The sequence below is a fragment of the Lonchura striata genome, chromosome 2 (assembly GCF_050655825.1).
Source record: "Lonchura striata isolate lonStrDom1 chromosome 2, ASM5065582v1, whole genome shotgun sequence".
NCBI classification, from domain to species: Eukaryota; Metazoa; Chordata; class Aves; order Passeriformes; family Estrildidae; genus Lonchura; species Lonchura striata.
Window position 1 is genome coordinate 99,401,530 of NC_140704.1, and position 20,225 is coordinate 99,421,754.

The following is a 20,225-nucleotide window of genomic DNA, read 5'->3' on the forward strand; positions in this document are numbered from 1 at the left end:
ATAGCCTGTGTAGCCATGTTGCTCAACTGCCTTTATAGCCACAGAAGTGTCCCTCCCAAGTTCCCAAAACTGCTTTCCCACCCAAACCATTATTTAAACCTTAGTAACCAAGAGGCAAACTACAGCATGATTATTTATTATTCTTTTTTGGTAGTACAAAGGCAGCTTTACAAAAATGGCCAGTAGTCACTATCACAGTGAAATCTGTTACAACCTGACTCCCTGTAAATTAAAACCTGCAGGCAGGCATCAACTGTAAGAGACAAACTGCTCTTCCAAATCACTCAGTCAGCAAAGACAGATGTCTCAGTACAGCTTCAGCACATTCCAGTGTCGGCCCAAAATCTTGACTACTTGTTTCCAGGACATATCCAGGATTAAGGATCTTAAATTGGCTGGAACTTCTGCCACTGCTTTGGCTGCTTAAACTGCTGAGAGTAAACCATTCCTCTTCATTTACAGGAGAAGTAGATGAATGCAGCAAACTGAAGTGATAGAGGGATGAAGATGCAGTTCAGGACTGCTGACCTGTTAAGGAACAGTCTGTTTGTATAAAGTAAGCATTTAGAGAAGTATTTTTGGTGTATCACGTTCTTTGTCAAGTGAATTGCCCCTTTCCATCTCCCCAGCCAAAGCAGTGGAGTGTTGATAGAAAAGGGGAACCATGTTAAGACTTGGTAATTGATGACATTTTGCAAGAAAATTCAGCCTTCCAATCTATAAACCAGAAGGTGAAGTGTCTAACTTAGTCCTTCAGCTGGGAAACTTCATAGAGGTATGCACCAAGCATCTTCACCCCCTGGATGTAGTTGTACCTGAAAAGAAGACAGTTTCCTTTAGCAATGTCTTCACTGAGCTTTATTTCTAGCACATGTCCTATTTGCAAAGCCCACACATCAGTCCTAGGTACATGATAAACTCAACGGGAATTGCTGCTGCAGGCAACAGGCACAACTCCCCAAACCCCTACATCTTCCCTGGCAAGACAAACATCGCTCTTGGGGGAGAGGGTAGCTAAGCTTAGAGACCAAAATATAAAACCTGCTTCTGGTTTCAAGTGCATCAATATAGAAATCAAGATTGAGCTACCAACTAGTTACCCAACCAATCCGTTTTTCTCTGCTGGGGAGGATGGCATTTTCCATCCACAGAATTAAACAAAAGCAAGAGCTCAATTCTTGGTGTTTTTTGTAATACATACCAAGACACCCTAACAGAGGAATAGATATTCTCTTACCTATTTAGTTTTTCATTTTGAGAGTGAGCACCATCATCTGCAGCTCCAACAGGAAGCAGCATGACATTCTTGCCTGTGGCTTCTTGAAAAGTAAGGGTAACAGGAATGCTTCCTCCCTCCCTTGTCAGGTCTGGTTCTACTCCAAAAACTAAAAAAGTGATACTCTAGTCAGTTTGAAGTCTGTCGTTTTTCCCACAAACCCTCACTTTAGCCTTCATGCACCCATCTGTACCAGGTGCTGGCCAAATCAGCCAGACTATAAAGGCCACATAACTCTGGAGCTTCTCCCTACATATGTAGCACTGGAATATTGTTGCTGTCAGAGTTCAGTTACCCACCAACACTTCATCTGAATGCCTGTCTGTACTCCAACACAAGTTAGAGTTGCTCTAGCTGACCAATACAATCTAGCAAAACTAAGAGGGTGCTGTGACCAAACTTCATTGAATTTGGCTAGGTGATTTTGACTGTTGGTGATCCAAACCAACAGTCTCATCCTTATGCAAAAGCAACACCACACCAACAAACTTATCAAAATAATTTTTAGTTTTGACTGGGACATCAACTATCTTTCCTGCCCATACCACAGATTTACATTTAAAGGTTGCACACGACATGCTTCCTCACTTAGTGAGCCAAAGTTATTCAACATGAGTCCAGAACAATTAACATTCAGAACATGACCTCCTCAATGTTTCATGAGGTGCAGGAACAAGAAACTTTTAATCCTACCAGTGCCCAGTGAAAAGCCCACTGACCTGTCTTCATGGCCCTCCTACCAGCCATGTAGTGGGGGTGGTTGAAGTCTGACACCCAGGGTTTTCCACCATGGCCTAAGTACACTTTGAATTTGTTTGGACTCTGCAGTTCTGCAAACTTTTTGTTCAAGTAGTCTTCAACCTGTAAGAAAGATTGAATGATCTTATCTACTGTTAGCATTTGTATGAGCACTGGCAAAGTTCATATTCTAAAAGCATCCTAGAGACTTGCAGATCACTACAACTGTGCAGCAATACTTTTCCTATTGGTCTTATTTTGTAGTATTCCAATGATTCTCTGCTCTGAAGTCAGTATCTTCTTTAGGCAAAATAACAGTGTATTGCAGAACAATTAGCCATTGTGTCAAACACTGCTGCTTTTGAATACACATTTCTGGAAGTCCAAGTGCCCTACAATTCAGTTAGCATTTACTCCTAAGCCCCTTTGAGTTTAGAGAAACTGAGTAATCAAACCACTACAGACCACTGGGGCACCACAGGATTCCCTCAGTTATCTCATGCTGAGGTGCAGTATGGGGAAGATAGCAGGAAAACAAATGAACAGAACTTCTTTACACAACAGAATAACTCTTTCCCCAAGGCAAGGTGAACAGAAGTTTAGAGACACTTGTCTGGATAGCAACAATCCATCTCAACATACATTCTTTGTGACTTCCTCAGGAGTCATGTTTGGCACAAGCCTGATTGAGAACTTGCCAATCACTTTCCTAGGAATCACAGTCTTGGCACCAGAGGCTGAGAAGGCTCCTTCAATTCCATGGAGAGACAAGGAAGGGTATCTCCATCTGTGCATAAGGATCTCTCTCTGCAGAAGCAAAGAGAAAGATGCAAAGTTACATGAAGTTTGACAGAGCTCCGTAAACTAATGATTTCTTCAACCTAATAAAGAATTTGAAAGAAATAGCACTTTCCCCCATGCAGAAATGCAGCTCACTGAAGAAAATTCAGAAGCCATTACTCCCATTAAGAACACATTTTGACAACACAGCTGGGTTCTCAGCACCTTAAGAGACTCGGCAGTTCTAGTCTGGCTCTCTCCTAGCTCTGTGGAACTTACGGGACATGACCAGTCTGATTCTGATAAGGACACAAGCAGCATTTTTAAGGTGCTCAAGCACAGTTTGTAGGGAACATTGAATGCTTTGATTCCCATTGCCTCAGGACAGGCAGGTGCTTTCATCATCAAGATACTGCTTAAGTTACATTTTCTAAAAGCCTCACTACTGCTCAAACTGAGGCTTACAGTATGAGTGCTCACTTTATATCATCAGCTGTATTAAAAAGCCTGAACTCCAGGTTGATTAAACTGACCACCACTGCCTTCCTGCATTTTCTCTGTTACCTTGAGCACCACTGTTCACTACATTGGATCTGAATTCAGTACAGCTGTTGAGTTGCCCTGAGCAGACACAGGTCTCCAGCACGAACTTCACAGCAGAAATCCAGGACACTTAAAAATTTTGTGTCCTTTATGTTACAAATTGTTTTTTTTTTCCAGGTACAACCTGCCTCCAATCTTCTCTCAAAGCAAATATAGCTGTCACAGTTCAAATGTCTCAAGCAAATTTGCTTCTCACCTGGAAGTTAGAGTCATCTCTTCCTAGCCCTAAAGCCCTTCCTGCAGCTTAGAAGTCCCTTAGATGGAATTTCTGTTGAGCCAAGACTGAACAGCTTCAGTTCAGTATCACAAAGAACATCTTGCCAGCTCCTCCTTATATCCAAGCTATAATTCATCCATTACTTTAAAGGGCAAGGCTAAGCAAGGAAGCCTGTGTGCTCCCACAGTTGATATAAACCTGAGCATGTAAAGACAAGGTTGAGGATATAAATTGTTACTTATACCTATTTGAGTTAAGTTTGAAATCTCCCGACAGTACTAGGACAGAAGACAGACCTGCACATGTAAACTTGCCTTTTACAACACCTGTGTCTGCTTTTTATGACAGGAGATATATTTACATCTAGGGTTTTAAAATTAGTATGCAATACCTGTACCTTTTAAGAGTCAATGCTGTTAAAAGCATTCACTTGGAGAGCACCCAGGATGAAGATTTAACTTTAGACATGAGTTTATTGAGATTTACTCAAAGATTTGGGCTGCCTGGCTCATGATTACAAACAAGTCCTTGTTTGCCAGGTCTAGGAACACGTTCAGCATGTCAGCCTTGAATTCAGCAAAGCTAGGTTTCAAGCTCCTTTCTCACCTAAGGAGTAATCATCTCTGAGCAACTGCTTTATTTCTGATAACACACTCACTTCCTATAGATGTAGAAAATCAGATGTTTTGTTTAGATTGTCACCTGACCTCTGGAAAGCTGCCAACATTCTTATCTAGCATTAAGAGAACAGCATTAAAGTTCTGTACAAGTTTCAAATACTACTTATACAGAGTAAGGAGCAAATTTAGAGTTGCCAAGACTGCTTGAGTTAAATATGGGATAACCTATAATAAGTTTTCAAGCAGCTAGCACTAGCAGTTCCTCTGCAAAGTGGAACAGTGTCAAGTATGCAGTCAACCATACAGTAAGCAAAATTATCTTCAAGGCGTTCTCACCATTTTGAGGACATCAGATGAATCCTCCACCTAATAAATTACTTAACTACACACACATCCTCAGAAGCTTGTTTCTGTCTCCTCGAACACAGACAGCTTGATCTAGACAGGGTAGAGGGGGAATGCAGCACACCTTTGCATCATGAAGAAGTCTTGTTGCTCCTACATCTTTTGCATATTCTGTCAGGTCAAAATCAATCTTCTCGTATAATGCCAGCTCCTCATCAGTAACAGGTGCCACTGCATCATTAACGCCTGGGATGAGGATTTTCCCTTTCTTGTCTACAAGAGAACCTGCAAACATCAAGCACCTAATATCAGTATTCAAGCAGAAGATACAAGATGTCATTGCTGGGAACACTTTCCTTGGGAAACAGAAGTCTTGGCCTTCTGGAAACTTTGTAAATTTAATGAAATTCAGACTTCCGTTTTCCAGAGCATGCACCACTGAGTATGGAAGACACTTAAAAGACATTGTCTATATCCAAAAGGTGCACTTGCTTGCTACTGTATTTCATTCTACTGCTGTATTTCAGTGGCTGTCTGATGGTAGGATTCCCAAAGAGTTCAATATCATACCCACAGCAGAATTTGAGAAGACAGCTCATTTAATTAACATGCACATTTTCAGCAAGGGTTTGGGGAAAGCTAAGAACAATCAGGCAATAATCTTGGCAAAATCTTCACTGTTTCTGTATCTAAGGCAGTAGGCTTTACATAACTGGCAAGCACCATTGCACTGGTCACTGCTTTGCTACTGCAAACTCAGTCATGCTTGGATGGTTCTTGCTCCCATTTTAAATGCATTCAGTGAAACCTGTGTTTTCTTACCCATAAGAGCAATGAGATCTGTCATGGCCTCATGTACTGAACCACCGTAAACGCCGGAGTGAAGGTCTTTGTCACAACATTCCACCTGATTGAAGTGAATGAAGATTCAGCACAGATTTTGCCATATAGGGAGGAGAGTAGAACAGCCAAAGCCCTGCTAGCACTTGATCTGGCCAAGGGTCAAGGAGTGTCCCTATCATTTGTTCAAAGCAGAGGGCAGTACAGTGTCAGGGAATGAGAAAAAGGCAAAGGTATTTAATGTCTTCTTTGGCTCAGTCTTCAATATCCAGAACAATTGTCCTCAGGATGCCCAGCTCCCTCAGCTGGAAGTTTGTAATGGGGAGATGAGGGAAACTCATAATTCATGAGGAGATGGTTAGTGACCCGTTATGTCAATTAACCACCATAAATCTATGAGCCCAGATGGGATCCACCCCACCCCAAAGTATTGAGAAAACTCATAAAAACTTGTCAAGCCACTCTCAATCATCTACCAGCAGTTCTGGTAAATTGGGGATCTTCCAGCTGACTGAAAAAGCACAACTGTGACACCTATCTATAAGATTGAAGATATCTATGCTATGAGACAATCCTTCAGTGAAGGTGCTGACTTATCTTGCTTCACACATCTGAAAGCTATCCCACCCATCCAAGTATCAGATAGAATAGCAAGAGAAGGATGTTTAGACAATTAGGAAAAACCATCCCATGTAAGTAGCCAGTTTCATCTTTTCTGAAATAAAAGCTACTGGCATGAAAAGGTTTGCACTACCACTCTTCTCCTGTGGAAAATTCAGTTTAATAATAATGGATTTGCAGTGTATTTCAGCACTTACCTCTATGAAGTAGTAGCAGATACCTCTCAAACCATAAGTGATACAAGGCTTTTTCTTGCCTAGCCAGTAGTTGTCAGAAATACAAACGTAATCCACATCTTTAAAGAAAGCATCTCGCTGAGCAAAAATCAGTTCATCAAGGCCTTCAGATCCTGATTCTTCCATACCCTCTAGGCAAAACCTAATATTTACTGGAAACTCCTTTGAAGTGAAAACCAAGAACAGATTAAGCATGTAAAAACACTTGACTCCTTCAGTAATCAGTAATTTTCATCTGTCGCATTCAAAGCAGAAAAATGGACACAACTAAAATAACTCCATGATAGTGGAATTTGTTAATTATACACAAACTGGTTTAAAGTTTGGACTGTGCTTATGTTGAGGGCACTTACACCACCCCTCATTTGATGGAATCCAAACTCTTGCAAAAAAGGAATAAAAACTTGTCCCCAGACCCCTTAAGCATGGAGGAACAGGAGAAATCTGTTGCCAAAGGTTAGCCACCAGGCTAGGAAAACTAACAAGCCACAGGAATTGCATGCCACAGTAGGAACAGAGCTATCCTGTCTATCCAGTCTAACATGTTCTATATACCTAGACAGCAGCTGAGAACTGGTTATTCCTCTCAATAGCAATAGGAACTTGTCTCACAAGATAAAGCAGACCACCCTGAGCTATTTCTGTTTGCACATTTTCTTTAACAGAAATCAGCAAAGCTCCCAGTTTTAGTGTTATTAAGTTAACCTCCTCTTAGAGCTCAGTGGCATTGAGACATTAAGCTTTGATAAAGGCCAACAGCCTTACATTATAGAAATCACACATGATTATTCCTCCTGCTCCACATGCTTGCATATGTATTTTCCTTCCTACATATTCCATTAAAGGAAAATTGTTAGAAGTGCAGCCTAAGCAACTATAGGACTAACTTGACAGCAAGTCAACTTAACCCTACTAGGAAATCAGGAAATTTACAGGACTATTGCATCATTCCTTCAATCAGCTGAATAAGCAGGCCTCCCTGACAAGGGTTTGTGGCTTGGATAACATTTATTGCTAGACTCAGCTGTGTGTGAAAAAGCAGAATATGTTTTGGGCACATACCTGGTTAGTTTGTTGATAAGCCTCCAAGGCATTCAGCCAGGCAAGCACTGGACCTTTGTCATCTGTTGATCCTCTCCCATACAACTTTCCTGTAGAAACAAGATACAAATTAACCAGTGAGAAAAAAAATTAATATGAAGTTTCATCTCTTGCCTAGAAGAGAACATTTGTTTTTGGATAACTTTTTTAACCCTGCTAAGATAAACTTTCATTTCTGATTCTTCATAAGTAGCAGTTTTACATCCTGCTTCACATACCTTTTTAAGTGGGACAGGCATAGGACTGCAATAGTTCTCCCACTTACAGAAAATGTAGTGCAATAGTTCTCCCACTTACAGAAAACTCCCCACCTCTTCCCCCAGCTGCTCCCTCAATAGGAGTTTATTATAAGCCAGGAAAAGCCATAGTTGCCTTATCCTTCACAATAATATAATTTTCTACAAACACCTCAGTGTATAGAAACAAGTTTTCTGTTTTTAACAGAAATCTATCAAGTATTATCTTCAGTTCATTAATTTTTTGTTTGAAGAGTAAAAATTTGGTAGCTATCACTTCTCTGGATTCTCCAGATAAAAGATTGCCCAAGAAAGAGGAATTTAGTCAAAGACTAGTTTCAGAGGCCACAGGGGATTCCCAGAAAATGTAGCACATGGGATCACAGCAAAGGCAGTTACCAGCACAACTCAGAGCTGTGGCTACAGTCCCTCAGCACTCCATGTCATCATGTAACCAGAGAGAAAACAGGCCAGACAGCTTGCAAAGCTAAAGAGACATTGGTGAATGTCTCCTGCATGGCCAGGCTCCACAGAGACAAGCCACAGCCTGAGGCAAGTCTAGGTCTTGCTAGGAGATGAGATAACCCAGTTTAGTAACTTGGGCTCTGCTGCCTATGACTATGTGCCCAAGCAGAAGCACTAGTTCGCACAGATACCCCTTTCTGGCAATCACTAATGCTTATGGAACACAAGTGGTTAATATGTCCTTTAACATTAAAAGGGCATATTGACATGCCCTTTAACACTGAGAAATTGAAAGAAATAAGAAGTTGTTGGCAGCATCAGCTTTTAATAGAAAAAGAAGTTTTAAATCTTCTTGACTGCTGGCAATGTTGTTTCAACAGGAGATACTGCACCATTTCTTCATCCCCATTTATGGGAGAGGGACAAATTCTGGGGCACTAACTCTGCAAAAGAGCTTCAGTAGTATTCGTAGTAGAGCAGTTAAACACAAGGCAACCCAGAGGGGCTGCTGTGCCACTCCTGTCTCCAGGCATAAAGAAGTTGTGTTGTGTATTTTTTTGCTGTAATGGTTCAAAATTCCTACAGTCTGACATGACCTTACAGGCTTCAAGCTGTGAACAAGAGATTAGTTCTAAAAAGCTCTCTGGCAATAAGCCAGCACCATGGAAGGCAGCAGATAAGATTGTGCTGTATCTACAAGGAAGAAAACATGCAAATTATAGCCTAGACTATCAGAAATGGAAATAACCCCAAGAATAGCTGAGATTTTGCAGCTAGACTTTTTTTGCCATTGCCCCACCTGCATATTTTTACCTCAACAGTATTAAATAAACACCCATACCAGTTCTTACTCCTCCCTTTCAATCAATGGCACAGCTTTGGAACAATTGAGGAATACCACATTTGTTACACAAGTGTTTATCAATCTGTGAAGTCCATTGCTCTTACCATCTCTTTCCACCAGAGTGAAGGGCTCACTATCCCAGCCATCCTCTAGTGCTGCTGGCTGAACATCCAGGTGACCATATACACACACTGTCTTTTTGCGTGGATCCATGCCCAGTGTTCCCAGAACAATTGGCGGTAGGGGAATCTCTGATCCATCAGGCAGCTAGAAATAGGAAGGCAGAAGTTTTATTACAATGTGGAATGTCAGAGTTTTAATCAGATGCATGAATTACATTAATACTATGGAGGTTATGAGAGTAGAGGCACAGACAGCCAAACAAAACTCATCTACTTAAACAAATTGCCAGAAGCAGCGTGCCAAAGAAGGCCTGATGGCATCATGCCAGTTAGTTTCCTGACAAGTCCCAGTAACAGTCAAAATGTTCCAAGCCACTTAGAACTGTTAGCTTTAAACTACCAATCCTACATCAGATTTTAGCAGAGCAAGTTGACTGCATGCCAAACTGCTATATCTAATGCTGACCTATGCATAAGTGATAAACTCCATTCAATATTGCTTGTCACTGCACTTTCCTCCTATCCACAGTATAGCTCTCTGGACAAAAATCTCCAGCCAGTGGTAAGGCTGGGTGTAACATGTGCCTACACCCAAATAAGATCAGCATAACAGACATCTTTCTCTGTACCAGCCTACAGTGTTACACTAAGGGCAGGGCAGTGCTGATGAACACAGTTCAGGAGTTCAAGAGTTGACCTTAGCTTAATCCCTTGGAATACCCCATAAGCAATTATCACATGCTATTCCCAGTCAGCAACTATTTCCCTTCCAGTGAACATTTACTTCTACACACTGTTCAGCAGATGCAACATCAGCTTTGACTTTTTCCTTATATGGGTCCCAAGCTCCAGATTTTTATCAGCAGTTTACATAGTCCTTGGCTAGCTGCACACCTACATAATTAAAGCACTACTGCAAGAATTTACAGTAATCAACACACAACAAATTGCTGTGCAGCAGTAAAGCAACTTCAATCTGACAAGTTCAGTTGCTTTATATTGTCCCTTACAGATATAGCAGCTTATTACATATAAAACTCTAAAATCAGTTCTTGCTACCAAAAAGTTAGTGATGAAAAGAACATCTTTGTCTCTGAATTAGCTTAAACACTTTTGATGGGGTTTTAGGCTGTAGGTAGTAGCAGAGCTAGACCTACAAGTCAGGTTAACAGTCAACCCTCCCAAATCAGCTGTTTTCCTGCTGTAACCTGTAGCTACAAACAAATGTAATCCATTTGCCCAAAGCAAAAACTGCTCAGAAGGTTCCCAAAAACACAGATCTCACTCAGCAGTCTTTCACACCAATTACAAGGACATCTCCTAAAACTAGTAAACATTCCAATACAAGGTTTTTAATGCCACTATCCAAATCCTAGTCTAACAATTTTGGTATGGGTCTTACTCTGAGGCAGGTAGTGGTTAGGCACTTCAAAGGAGGAGCATATCAAGTGGATAATCCGTAGGGTAAGATTATCATTATCACTCTCATAGGCACATACATTTCTCAGGGAAAAAAAAAAAGCAGTCTGGGTAGCTAAAAATGAGGGAAGTAATTCTTTTAATTATACTTTTGTATCTAGTAAGGGAGCAACGCAATCCTGTGACAAATGTAACACTTCTGAAAGAGTCCAGAAGTCTTTTGGCAGACTTACTGAAACTTCAGTTGTATCTTTTATAGTCTATGGGTCTAAGGACCAATAGCAGCCTGTTGTTTAATGTCTAACATTTTTGTTTGCAGGTGCCCTATTCATGTTCAGTTCAAAAGTATTTAAAACACATTTAATACAGTCCAAAATTTAATTCAGCTTCTTTAATTGGCTCAAAGTTTACTATAAACAAAGGTTTTTAACAGGAGGTTCAGACACTGTGACAGCAAATTGATTATCCTAAACCCCAACAGGCTACTTCCTTTCTAGGCCACTGCCCACAGGACCCTAGTGCAGTGGTCCTGACCCAGAAGTCCATCAGGCACCAAGGAATTAGTGACCCACAAAGATAAGATGAGTGGCCCAAAGCCTGTGCCATGCTATGCTGCACACACAGATTCACCTTCCTGCCTGTATTGTGCTGTGCATATCCCTGGACTGCAGGATAAACTCAGCCACTTGACTGTAACCTGAAGGCAGCTCCCACTGGGCACTGGGGATTACATCACCTGCATGTCCTTGACTTAATCTAAAAGTGCATCAAGAAATTCTCACACAAAATCTCTTTTGTCAGTGGAACTGAACAGCTTGAATAAATAAAATGGAAAAAAAATTCTATGCATGGGATCTGCACAATATGTTGGTATGTTGGATGCTGCACAGCTTGGAGGTGCCAGTATCTGCAGGGACATAAGAACACCCATACTATCATCTTTCTTTACAGTGGTAAGTCCAATAAACAGCCTTTCAATGGAGTCTAGGTGCCTTTCATACTGGGAACATAAGAAACCAGCACTTTCTAATGCAAAACACCTTGTCTTCTAAAGAGATTTTTTTCCCAGTAAGCTGACATGGAGATGCTCACATACCTTTTGTTTCCCAATATCCATGAGTTTGGTTGTACCTCCCAGTCGCTCAATCTCCTTCGCAGCAACCTCCATCATGTGCTTGATTTCACCCCTCTTCTCTGGCCATGCCGACACGCTCTGGATTGCCACCCACTCTGCCAGGCGCTGGAGAAATGGAAGAGTTACAAGTTTTACTACACAACAGGCACCATGCAAATACCACCACACCTTGTAATTCAACAAACACTGGTTTAAGTCAAGCCCAAATTGAGGCAAATCAACTCTGTCATCTGCTCAAGGAAGAATTTTTAACCATTAATATTACTCTCAAAAGTTCTCTAAAACCTCACTTGCCTACAGCTGTCCTTGCTACATAGCACAAGGTCTACAGACACATCAAGTAACCTTAAGAGTATCACAGCTTGTGCTTATTGTATCCCTTTAGTTGTTCTTCAAGTATCCAGAACCAGCTAAAGTATTTTGGGCCTCTCAAAAATGCCACTTTAGCTTTTTCTCCCTGCGCAAGTTCAGCAAGAACTGAAATCAAGCTGAACGCTTGCCACAGTTCATGCCTAAGTTCACACTGCTGTACCACTGATTCCTTCATGGATGAAAGGGATTATAATACAACCTGTAACTAAACAGCAGGTCAAGCAGCAAAGAACCTCTTTGGAGAGGGCAACCTCTCCCTCTGTACCCCAGCACAAATTGTTTTATACAAGAAAGCTTTGTTCCAGCCTCATTTATAATATGCTTCATCTCCCATCTCCAAAGGGAAGAACCTGTAAACCTAGTTTGGCATTCAGAAACCAGTGTCATCTTCCTGTACCTCTAAATATGTCACCAGTTGCACTATAGAGTAATAGATAATTTCCTAATAAACTTACCATGGACATTAAGGTTTTTGAACAGAATTATGCCTAAATTTAAAAACCAGTTTTCTGGCCTGACTCAAATCCCTCACACTTGCTGCCTGCTCTCCCCTTTCTCCCATTACTTGACATTATTACTGGGCATATCGTATAGATGCAACAACAAGCTTGAAGCCGACCACCTAACTTCCAATATCACATAGCTGCCCATGCTGCAGGACAAAACTCAAAAGAAAACTTACCTGAACATAGAGGTCCTGGTGTTCATCAATGTATTTAAAAAGGGTTTCAAGAGCAGACATTTTTGGACTAGTTTTCAGAACAGTGTTGCTGAAGATTCTGTGACAGAAAAATAATTTGGCTCTCACAGGGTTAAGAAGTGACAGTCAGTAATCAAAAGCCACAGGAGACCTTCACCTTTCAGCTTCTAATGCCACACACCAAGCTGTACTAATATAAAACTTGAGGCCTCTCCCTTTCATGAAATCACCACAGTGAAGTGACTAAACAAAAACATATTTAAATTTCAACACCACTCTTTATGCCTCTTCCCTCCAAACAACTTCCAAAGTTAAACTGAGTAGTTTTGTCTCTAGAGATACTTCAAGGAAATCATATACTTCATTTTACTGCAGACTTACAGGAAAAATGTTAACTCAAATAAAATGCAGCTTCAAAGATTTCATTAGATAACATGCAATAGGTTTGAATGCTGGTAGCCAGGTCCAAGAAAGCACCACACTGTGCTCTGCAGAGGAGGTTAAAAAACAGGCAGCTGGAAAACTGTGCTTTCTTCAGCCTTAAGTCTCAGCCTGCCACTCAGATTTCACAAGTAAGGTCAGAATTAAGCCATGGGAACAGAGGCCAGCCCCAGCAGGTCATGAGCAAGTTGCCAGTCACTACTTCAGTGCTACCACTTCCTTCTTTTACTTTTGATTCAACTGAAGTTCACATAAGAAAACCCAAGACCTGTCCCCTTTTCAGTTTACTGTCCTCCTTACCATTCTAAAATCAATATTGAAAAGAAATACTGCCCACCAAAGCAACAAAGCTTAAGCTTAACTCTCAAGTTAGAACTAAAGATACAGCACCTCATCTAAGCCAGGATAATAATGAGCTTTACAAATCCCAGAATTGCTAAGGTTAAAAGGGACCACTGGAGGTCAGCTGGTTTAAGATGTGGCCCTACAACACATTACTCAGGATAGTTTCCAGGACCTTTTTGAGTAATTCCAGAGGAGGCTCCCTGAAGTCTGCCTCTGGAATCCAAGAGCCCAGACTAGGAGGAAAAACTCCAGTGTCCATGTATACAAGCAGGTTCAGCAGCTCCAGCCACTGTGATTCAGTATTTTGTTGAGTCAGCTTTATGCCAGATCCTTTAAGCCTTTCTTCTGCTTCTACATGGTAGTCACAAGACAGTTGTTAAAACATCTGACTGCTTGTCTTAAGATTTCTTGAGCAGCTGACTACTCTACATATCTAAAACAAATCCTTTTCAGCTACAGGTTGTCCCACACAATATACTGTAATACAATGACCACCCCAAATTTTCTTTCAAGCAAGGTTGCACTTGCACAGATACTGGTGTTTGACATACAGAAAGCCTTTTCCTCACCAGAGATAGCATCAATTTAATTTAAAGCATCCATCAAATTTAAATTTGGATATCTACTTTCAGACACCAATTAGAACAACCCCAAATCACCAGACAAGTAAGCATTCACTGTAAGAGCCATGAAACGTGAAAACTGAACACCTTCAGAAGAACTACATAGACATAACCAAGTTAAAGCAATGCTTCTCACTAAAGCTGGGGTTCCCTAGTGAAGCCACCCTCTTCACATGCAGTTAGAGCTCAGGAAGGATTCATGTGGAGCTTTTCAGGAATCCAGCACACAGGCATCAGTCCAGGGCATCTGACCCTCCCCTTCACTCAACCGGTCTCTATAGCAACCTCAGGGCACCAGCTGCACAGCACAGACACAAAAAACAAGTTACATGGAGGCTGACTTTCTGTCCAACACAAACAAGATGTGAACTACTTGTTAAGTCAGGGACTACTTTAAATATCACCTAAATCATAGTTAAATAGTTCTGAAATCACAAGGGCATTGAATCACACAAGTCACACTGAAGAGCTGCAAAGAAGCCTGCTCCAGAAAGCTTCAAACTACAAAAAGTAAGTGGTTACTACACAGCAAAAGGCTGGATGGGCTGGATGTTACTTCCCCCTTCGCCTTCAAAAGCAAAGTTTGAACTTCCTGTATGTCCTTCAGAATGGAGAGTGCAGAATGCAGAAGAGGCTCCACAGTTTTACCTTTTCACAGGACTACAGAAGTTGCACCTGTAAATAAAACAGCCCAAAGGACTATCGTTGCACTATTACAACTTTGCCTTCCTTATCCACAAACAACGTTAATATCCCAGAGGAGAGCACTGAACCAAGAGCGCTCTAAAGCCACCACAGTGTCCCACGCCCAGGTCGCAGGCTCGGCACTCCGGGCCGAGGCTGAATGGAAGGTTAACGCGGGTTTTTACAGGGTCTTGCAGCAGCGGGCCGGTGACAGCCTCGGGGCGGGAGGGAAGGAGGCCCGGCGGCTTCCCAAGGACAGCGCGGAAGGGGGCAGGAGCGGGGAGGCAGGAGCAGCTCCCCTCCGGGGACAGCCACGGCGCCGCCGCGCCCCGCGCCCCGCCGAGGGACACGGAGCAAGGCCCGGCCCGCCGGCGGCGCCGCGCACCCGCCATTCCCGCGGCATTCCCGGCTCCGCCCCGCGGCGGCCGCGTACGCCGGTGCCGCCGCACGAGAGGACCAAGGGACGCGGCGCCCACGACCCCTCCCGGCACTCACCCACGGCACCCACGCAGCCCCGGCTCCCACCTCAAGTGAGGAGCGCGGCGCCTTCCACGGCGCCTTAAATACCCGCGCGCCAGCCCCGCCCCGCGCCGCGCGCAGCCAATCCGCGGGCAGCGAGCGCCTCGGGGCGGGGCGTGCGCCGAGAGGCGGCGCGGCCCCTGAGGGGCGGGCCGGAATAGCAGCAGCGTGATAAAGGGAGTTTAATATATAGGCCAATATAACATCGGGCCCGGGGCAGAGGCCAGTCGGGAGAACTGAATTATTCCAGCCGGAGCTGGGAGTATCCTTATGATCTTCGTACATTTGTGGTTTAGACAGGTTTAATAAATGTAGATGTGGTTTAGACAGGTTCCTAGAATTAGAATGAATTATAGAATATCCTGTGTTGGAAGGGATCCACAAGGATCGTCAAAATCCAACTTCTGGCCCTGCGAGGACATCCCCAAAAATCACACGATGTGCCTGAGAGCACTGTCCAAATGCTTCTTGAACCCTGTTCAATGCTGCTGTGACCACTGCCCTGGGGAGCCTTTTCCACTGCCCCGTCCCCAGGGTGAAGAGCTTCTTCCTGATATCCAACCGAAACCTCCCCTGACACAACTCCAAGTCATTCCCTCAGCTCCTGTCACTGCTGACCACAGCAAAGAGATCAGTGCCCGCCCCTCCTCTCCCCCTCATGAGGAAGTTCTAACTGCAATGAGGTTTCCCTTCAGTCTTCTCCAGGCTGAACAGACCAAGTGCCCTCAGCTGCTCCTCATACGGCTTCTCCTCAAGGCCCTTCACTGTCTTCATAGTCCTCCTTTGGATGTTCTCTAATGGTTTAATGTTGTTTTTATTTTGTGGCACCCAAAACTGCCCCCAGCACTCAAGGTGAGGCTGTCCCAGCTCAGAGCAGAGCAGGACAATCCCCTCCTTTGCCTGGCTGGTGATGCTGTGCCTGATGCACCCCAGGACAGGGTTGGCCCTCCTGGCTGCCAGGGCACTGCTCAGATTCAATTTGCCATCAACCAGGACCCCCAGGTCCCTTTCTGTGGCACTGCTTTCCAGCATCTCGTTCCCTGGTCTGTATGTACAACCAGGGTGAAATTACATAGCTGGGAGCTCAAGAGCTGGAAACAAGTGAGAAACAGTGAGGCATGCTAGATGGTCTGTGAATTGCCATGGGGGGAGCTGCATAATTTTGGAACTTGGCTGCTGGTGCTGTGTGGGGTAAGGTAAGTGCTAGGGTCCTGCACAAGGCAGGTCCGGCTGCAGGTCATGCTGAGCTGGAGATTCACAGGTTGATGCCAACCTTTGTTTGTCCCCAAACCTTTGTTTGTCACCTGAAGCTGGGGCTGCCCTGGTGCCCCCCAGATACCTGGCTCCTGGCTGGGGACGGGACGGGATGGGGTGGGATGGGGTGGGATGGGATGGGATGGGATGGGATGGGGTGGGGTGGGATGGGCCCTGGCAGGCCCCCATGGGGAGCTCCTGGCAGCCCAAACTCTAAGGAGCCCCTGACTCCGGGACACCTGGAGCTCTTCTGTGTTGGTGGGAGAACTGATGGCAAAATGTATCCCAAATGGACAAATGGAACTTAGAAACTGCAGTAAAGTTTCTATTTAGAGTTATGTTAGGAAAAATATTGCCTGGAAGCAACAGGGGAAAAAATATTAAAAAATAAAAAAAAGTAACAAAAGGAAAGAGAAACTGCTTCTAAAAAACAGTTTGCTGCATTTATGAAGGGTATTAAGTGACATGACATAGGATGATTTCTAGTGACCTATTTTATTCTCATATTCTTATGTGGAAGTAATCTTTGGTCCTTTTTTCCCCACATTCTTAAAAAAATTCACAAACCAAAATAAGAATCAAGGACACAAGCTGACAAAAGAAAGGCATTAAAGAAGCATTTGTTGTGTAGCAAATATTGTGCACTGTATTATCACAGTTTTCTGCAAGCCTGTATTGATCTAAATCCACAAAGGATTATGTGAAGAACAAACACAAAAACCACACAGTAAGTTACCTGAGGGAAAACAACAACTTTTTTTTTAAAGATTACAGGCCCAATTATCAGCTTTGAGAGCCTTGTAAATTGTCTTTATAGAAATACAATTTTGTTTTACAAGGCTGTTAATTTGGAGGTGAAAATAACACATGCATACATAAAAAACCTTTGGGAATAGAGGAGAAAGTAGAAGTGGGAAAAGATACATTTATCAGAAACTGTTTAAGGCCAGGGGATGACAAAGCAAAGTATAAAGAAAATATAAAGATGCTCAGCATTCTATGGTCCTGACAGAGATACCTAAACAACTAAGCTTCTCTATTTATTTTTTTAATATGTTGTCTTTGACATAGTTTTGTTCTAAAGAAATAATTTGTAGATACTTGTGCCATTTATTTTAATCACAGGGATGTAGCATGTATGAGTCAGCTGAAGCAGTAGCAGCAGATTAAGTGAGGAGCCTGAAACATAAGCACTGGTCTGGGAGAGGACAACTGTGTGAATCAGCTTTTTGGATGGCTATGGTCTGAGAGCCACAGGGCTGAGGGAGGCCAGCAGAAATGCCACTGTGTGGCTGTCCTTTCTGAAAAATTCCATGTGAAATGATGAAAGGGGACAGAAAGTTTCTGTGGATACTACAGTACACACGCAAAACTCACTCTCACTTCTTTTGAAATAAATTTCAAGTGGAGGTCATGTCCCTATTTGCAGGTGTGTGCCATCTAAAAATTTCACATTGCTCAATTTTTTTGTCTTTTTTCCTACATGAGGTAATGTCACAACACCTACTTTAGTGCACTTCTGAGCATCACAGAAAGCTGAAATTAGTTGTCTTCAGCATCTTTATTGTATCTTGCTATTTCCTGCTCTGTCTTCCCCTTTCCCTTTTATTTTGTACATTTCTGCTTAGCTGATTCACAAGCCCAACTTTCTAAACATTGGTTGCTATATAAAGTGTACAACCACATAATCGTAAACTGCTACGTTTGGCAGACTGCAAATATGGATGTGCAGAACAGTGCAGCTTTGTTGGATTTCTTTGCTTTCCTGTAAACAATAGTTTTTAAGCTAGTGACAGCAAATTTAAGGAAGGATGTTTAAGGAAGTGCTCACTGGTTGCTTTAATCCCTTTCAAACTCTGTCCTATTTACATCACACCCATGCGAACATGCCTATGTGGACATTTTTATTCCATTAACATTGCTTACCTTAAGTAAACCCATTTCTGTTGGGTTTGATTTTGTTGACTAAAGGTGAAGAGATCTGCTTATCCTTGGAAATTGCATTGCCACTGGCATTCCAGCAACGTTAGCCTTACGTATTACCCCTGGCTTTTCAAAATCATGTGGTCTTAAAGCCCAAATTCATTTAGAGGAATATCACTAAACCAAAACAAATCAAAGTATCATTTACTATCCAGTCAGTACTTTGGCTTCAGAGGTAACCTTGCCCTGGCCTCCAAAGAAGCAGGGCTGTTCATGTGACTTACTGTAATTGTAGAGTACTGAACACCTGGGTGTGTTCATGCCCTTCCTAATCTACATATGCATGTGTGCCATGCAGCAATTATTGAGCTTGATCCTCACGAGCTTCTTCCAAAAAAATAATTTTTAAACAGGTGATTAATCAAAATACAGGTCAGATTACATTTAACCTAAACTCAACCATGTAGAAAATGTTGATGTTTACATGGGAGAGCCCTGTGTGGAGTGTCTGTGTACCCGAGTACCTGGTCAGAACCCAGTTAGAATGTCCATGGCACTTCCTTGGACTCTGCACTCAACTTTTTCTGTTGTGAAACGTGCACACTGCAACTGAGACAAGAACTGAATCAAAATCCAGAGTCCAGGTCCTGTGATCCTTCCTCCCACCTTGAATAATGGAGCACTAGTGTGAAATGAAACCTGTGTTGCTCAGTAGCCCAAGGAATAATACATGCTAAAGGATCCTTTTCCCTCCCTCTTCTCCTTTTCTTCCTCTACCATTTACTGACTGCTCCTTTTGTCACCTGTGTCCTGTCACTATGCTGAGCCTGACAAATGGAGGATTTATATTTCCTGTAGCTCCATCCAGTCTAACTCAGAACATCTGCACTGGTCTTGCATGAGCCCCCTCAGTGCTGTGCCACTGTGGAGCAGACAGATACACAGGTTGTGTTGCTGTGCTAGGTTGACTCTCTGGCTGGGTTGATGAAAGCATGAGGAGATAATTTGCTATGCAGTGGTGGGTTGGATACTCAGGAAGCCCAGCATGCTCACAGAACTTCTCCTTCCTCACCAGTTCCTAGAAAACTCTTCTTGTTTCCAGCCTCCTGGCTCAGTGGTTGACACATGAAACTTTTCTGCAGGTCTGGTAGCCCCTGTATTAATAAGGTTATAACTTTTCTCATAAATATCAGCTTGCTGCAACTTTAGATCCTCAAGTATCTTAACAAAATACCAAAACATCCTGGATTACTCAGGCTTCAGCAGTCACTAATTGCTTAATTAAGTCAGTTCAGGACACCATAGATCTTGAAGTCTATCATGCTAGGCACTAGATTAATCTGCAAACCATGACGGCATAAAGTAGAATACAAGGGTCTTGCTGTGCACTGCTGGATAGCTCTTTGCTCCTTTTTTCCTGGCTTTATATATGCCCTTCCCCAGAAGTGCTATTTTGTTGACCCTGTACACTATATTGCAACCTGTGTTTTCCATGTCCTTTCCTCAGGATGCACCAGTGACACATTGGCAATGTCACTGTCAGAAACATCAAAACTAACCTGTCTAGAGGGCTGGAGGGATTCCCTCAAAATTAGATAGAGTGGCAGGGAGCCAACCAAAAAAAACCACAAACCCTCCCCCTCTTCTAAATTCAATGTGCAAATTGCCCAGATGTCAATGTGCTTTTGGCAGCCTTCTCCCCATTACATTGCCCTAACATTGTCCAGGAACATGCAGTCTATTTTGGCACTCTTATGCTCAGGGAG

General features: G+C 42.8%; 1 protein-coding gene across 5 annotated transcripts; it reads right to left on the reverse strand.

Annotated features, from left to right (window-relative positions):
- Positions 1 to 120: 120 nt before the first annotated feature.
- Positions 121 to 15,299, reverse strand: CNDP2 (carnosine dipeptidase 2). 5 transcript variants are annotated; one of them, XM_021530863.3, is made up of 13 exons: positions 15,259 to 15,299; positions 14,728 to 14,754; positions 12,653 to 12,749; positions 11,560 to 11,703; positions 9,027 to 9,189; positions 7,339 to 7,427; positions 6,238 to 6,438; positions 5,402 to 5,486; positions 4,704 to 4,864; positions 2,657 to 2,821; positions 1,996 to 2,137; positions 1,238 to 1,385; positions 121 to 815 (listed from the first exon to the last, which is right to left on the reverse strand). In XM_021530863.3, the coding sequence occupies exons 3-13, from the start codon at positions 12,710 to 12,712 to the stop codon at positions 746 to 748; spliced, it is 1,428 nt and encodes a 475-aa protein (XP_021386538.2). In that variant the 5' UTR covers positions 12,713 to 12,749; positions 14,728 to 14,754; positions 15,259 to 15,299; the 3' UTR covers positions 121 to 745. The 5 variants fall into 5 exon arrangements, with proteins under 5 accessions (XP_021386538.2, XP_085427984.1, XP_085427986.1 ...); XM_085571858.1 differs by having other exon boundaries at positions 14,640 to 14,754; XM_085571860.1 differs by having other exon boundaries at positions 14,607 to 14,754.
- Between the last annotated feature and the right edge of the window lie 4,926 nt (positions 15,300 to 20,225).

Excerpts from the sequence above, each read along its gene's own strand:
- CNDP2 (XM_021530864.3), bottom strand. The coding sequence starts at position 12,712 with ATGTCTGCTCTTGAAACCCTTTTTAAATACATTGATGAACACCAGGAC. Across the intron at positions 11,704-12,652 it reads ACCAGGACCTCTATGTTCAG|CGCCTGGCAGAGTGGGTGGC; the intron begins GTAAGTTTTCTT and ends CCATTTCTCCAG. Across the intron at positions 5,487-6,237 it reads TCTGCTACTACTTCATAGAG|GTGGAATGTTGTGACAAAGA; the intron begins GTAAGTGCTGAA and ends CACTTCAATCAG.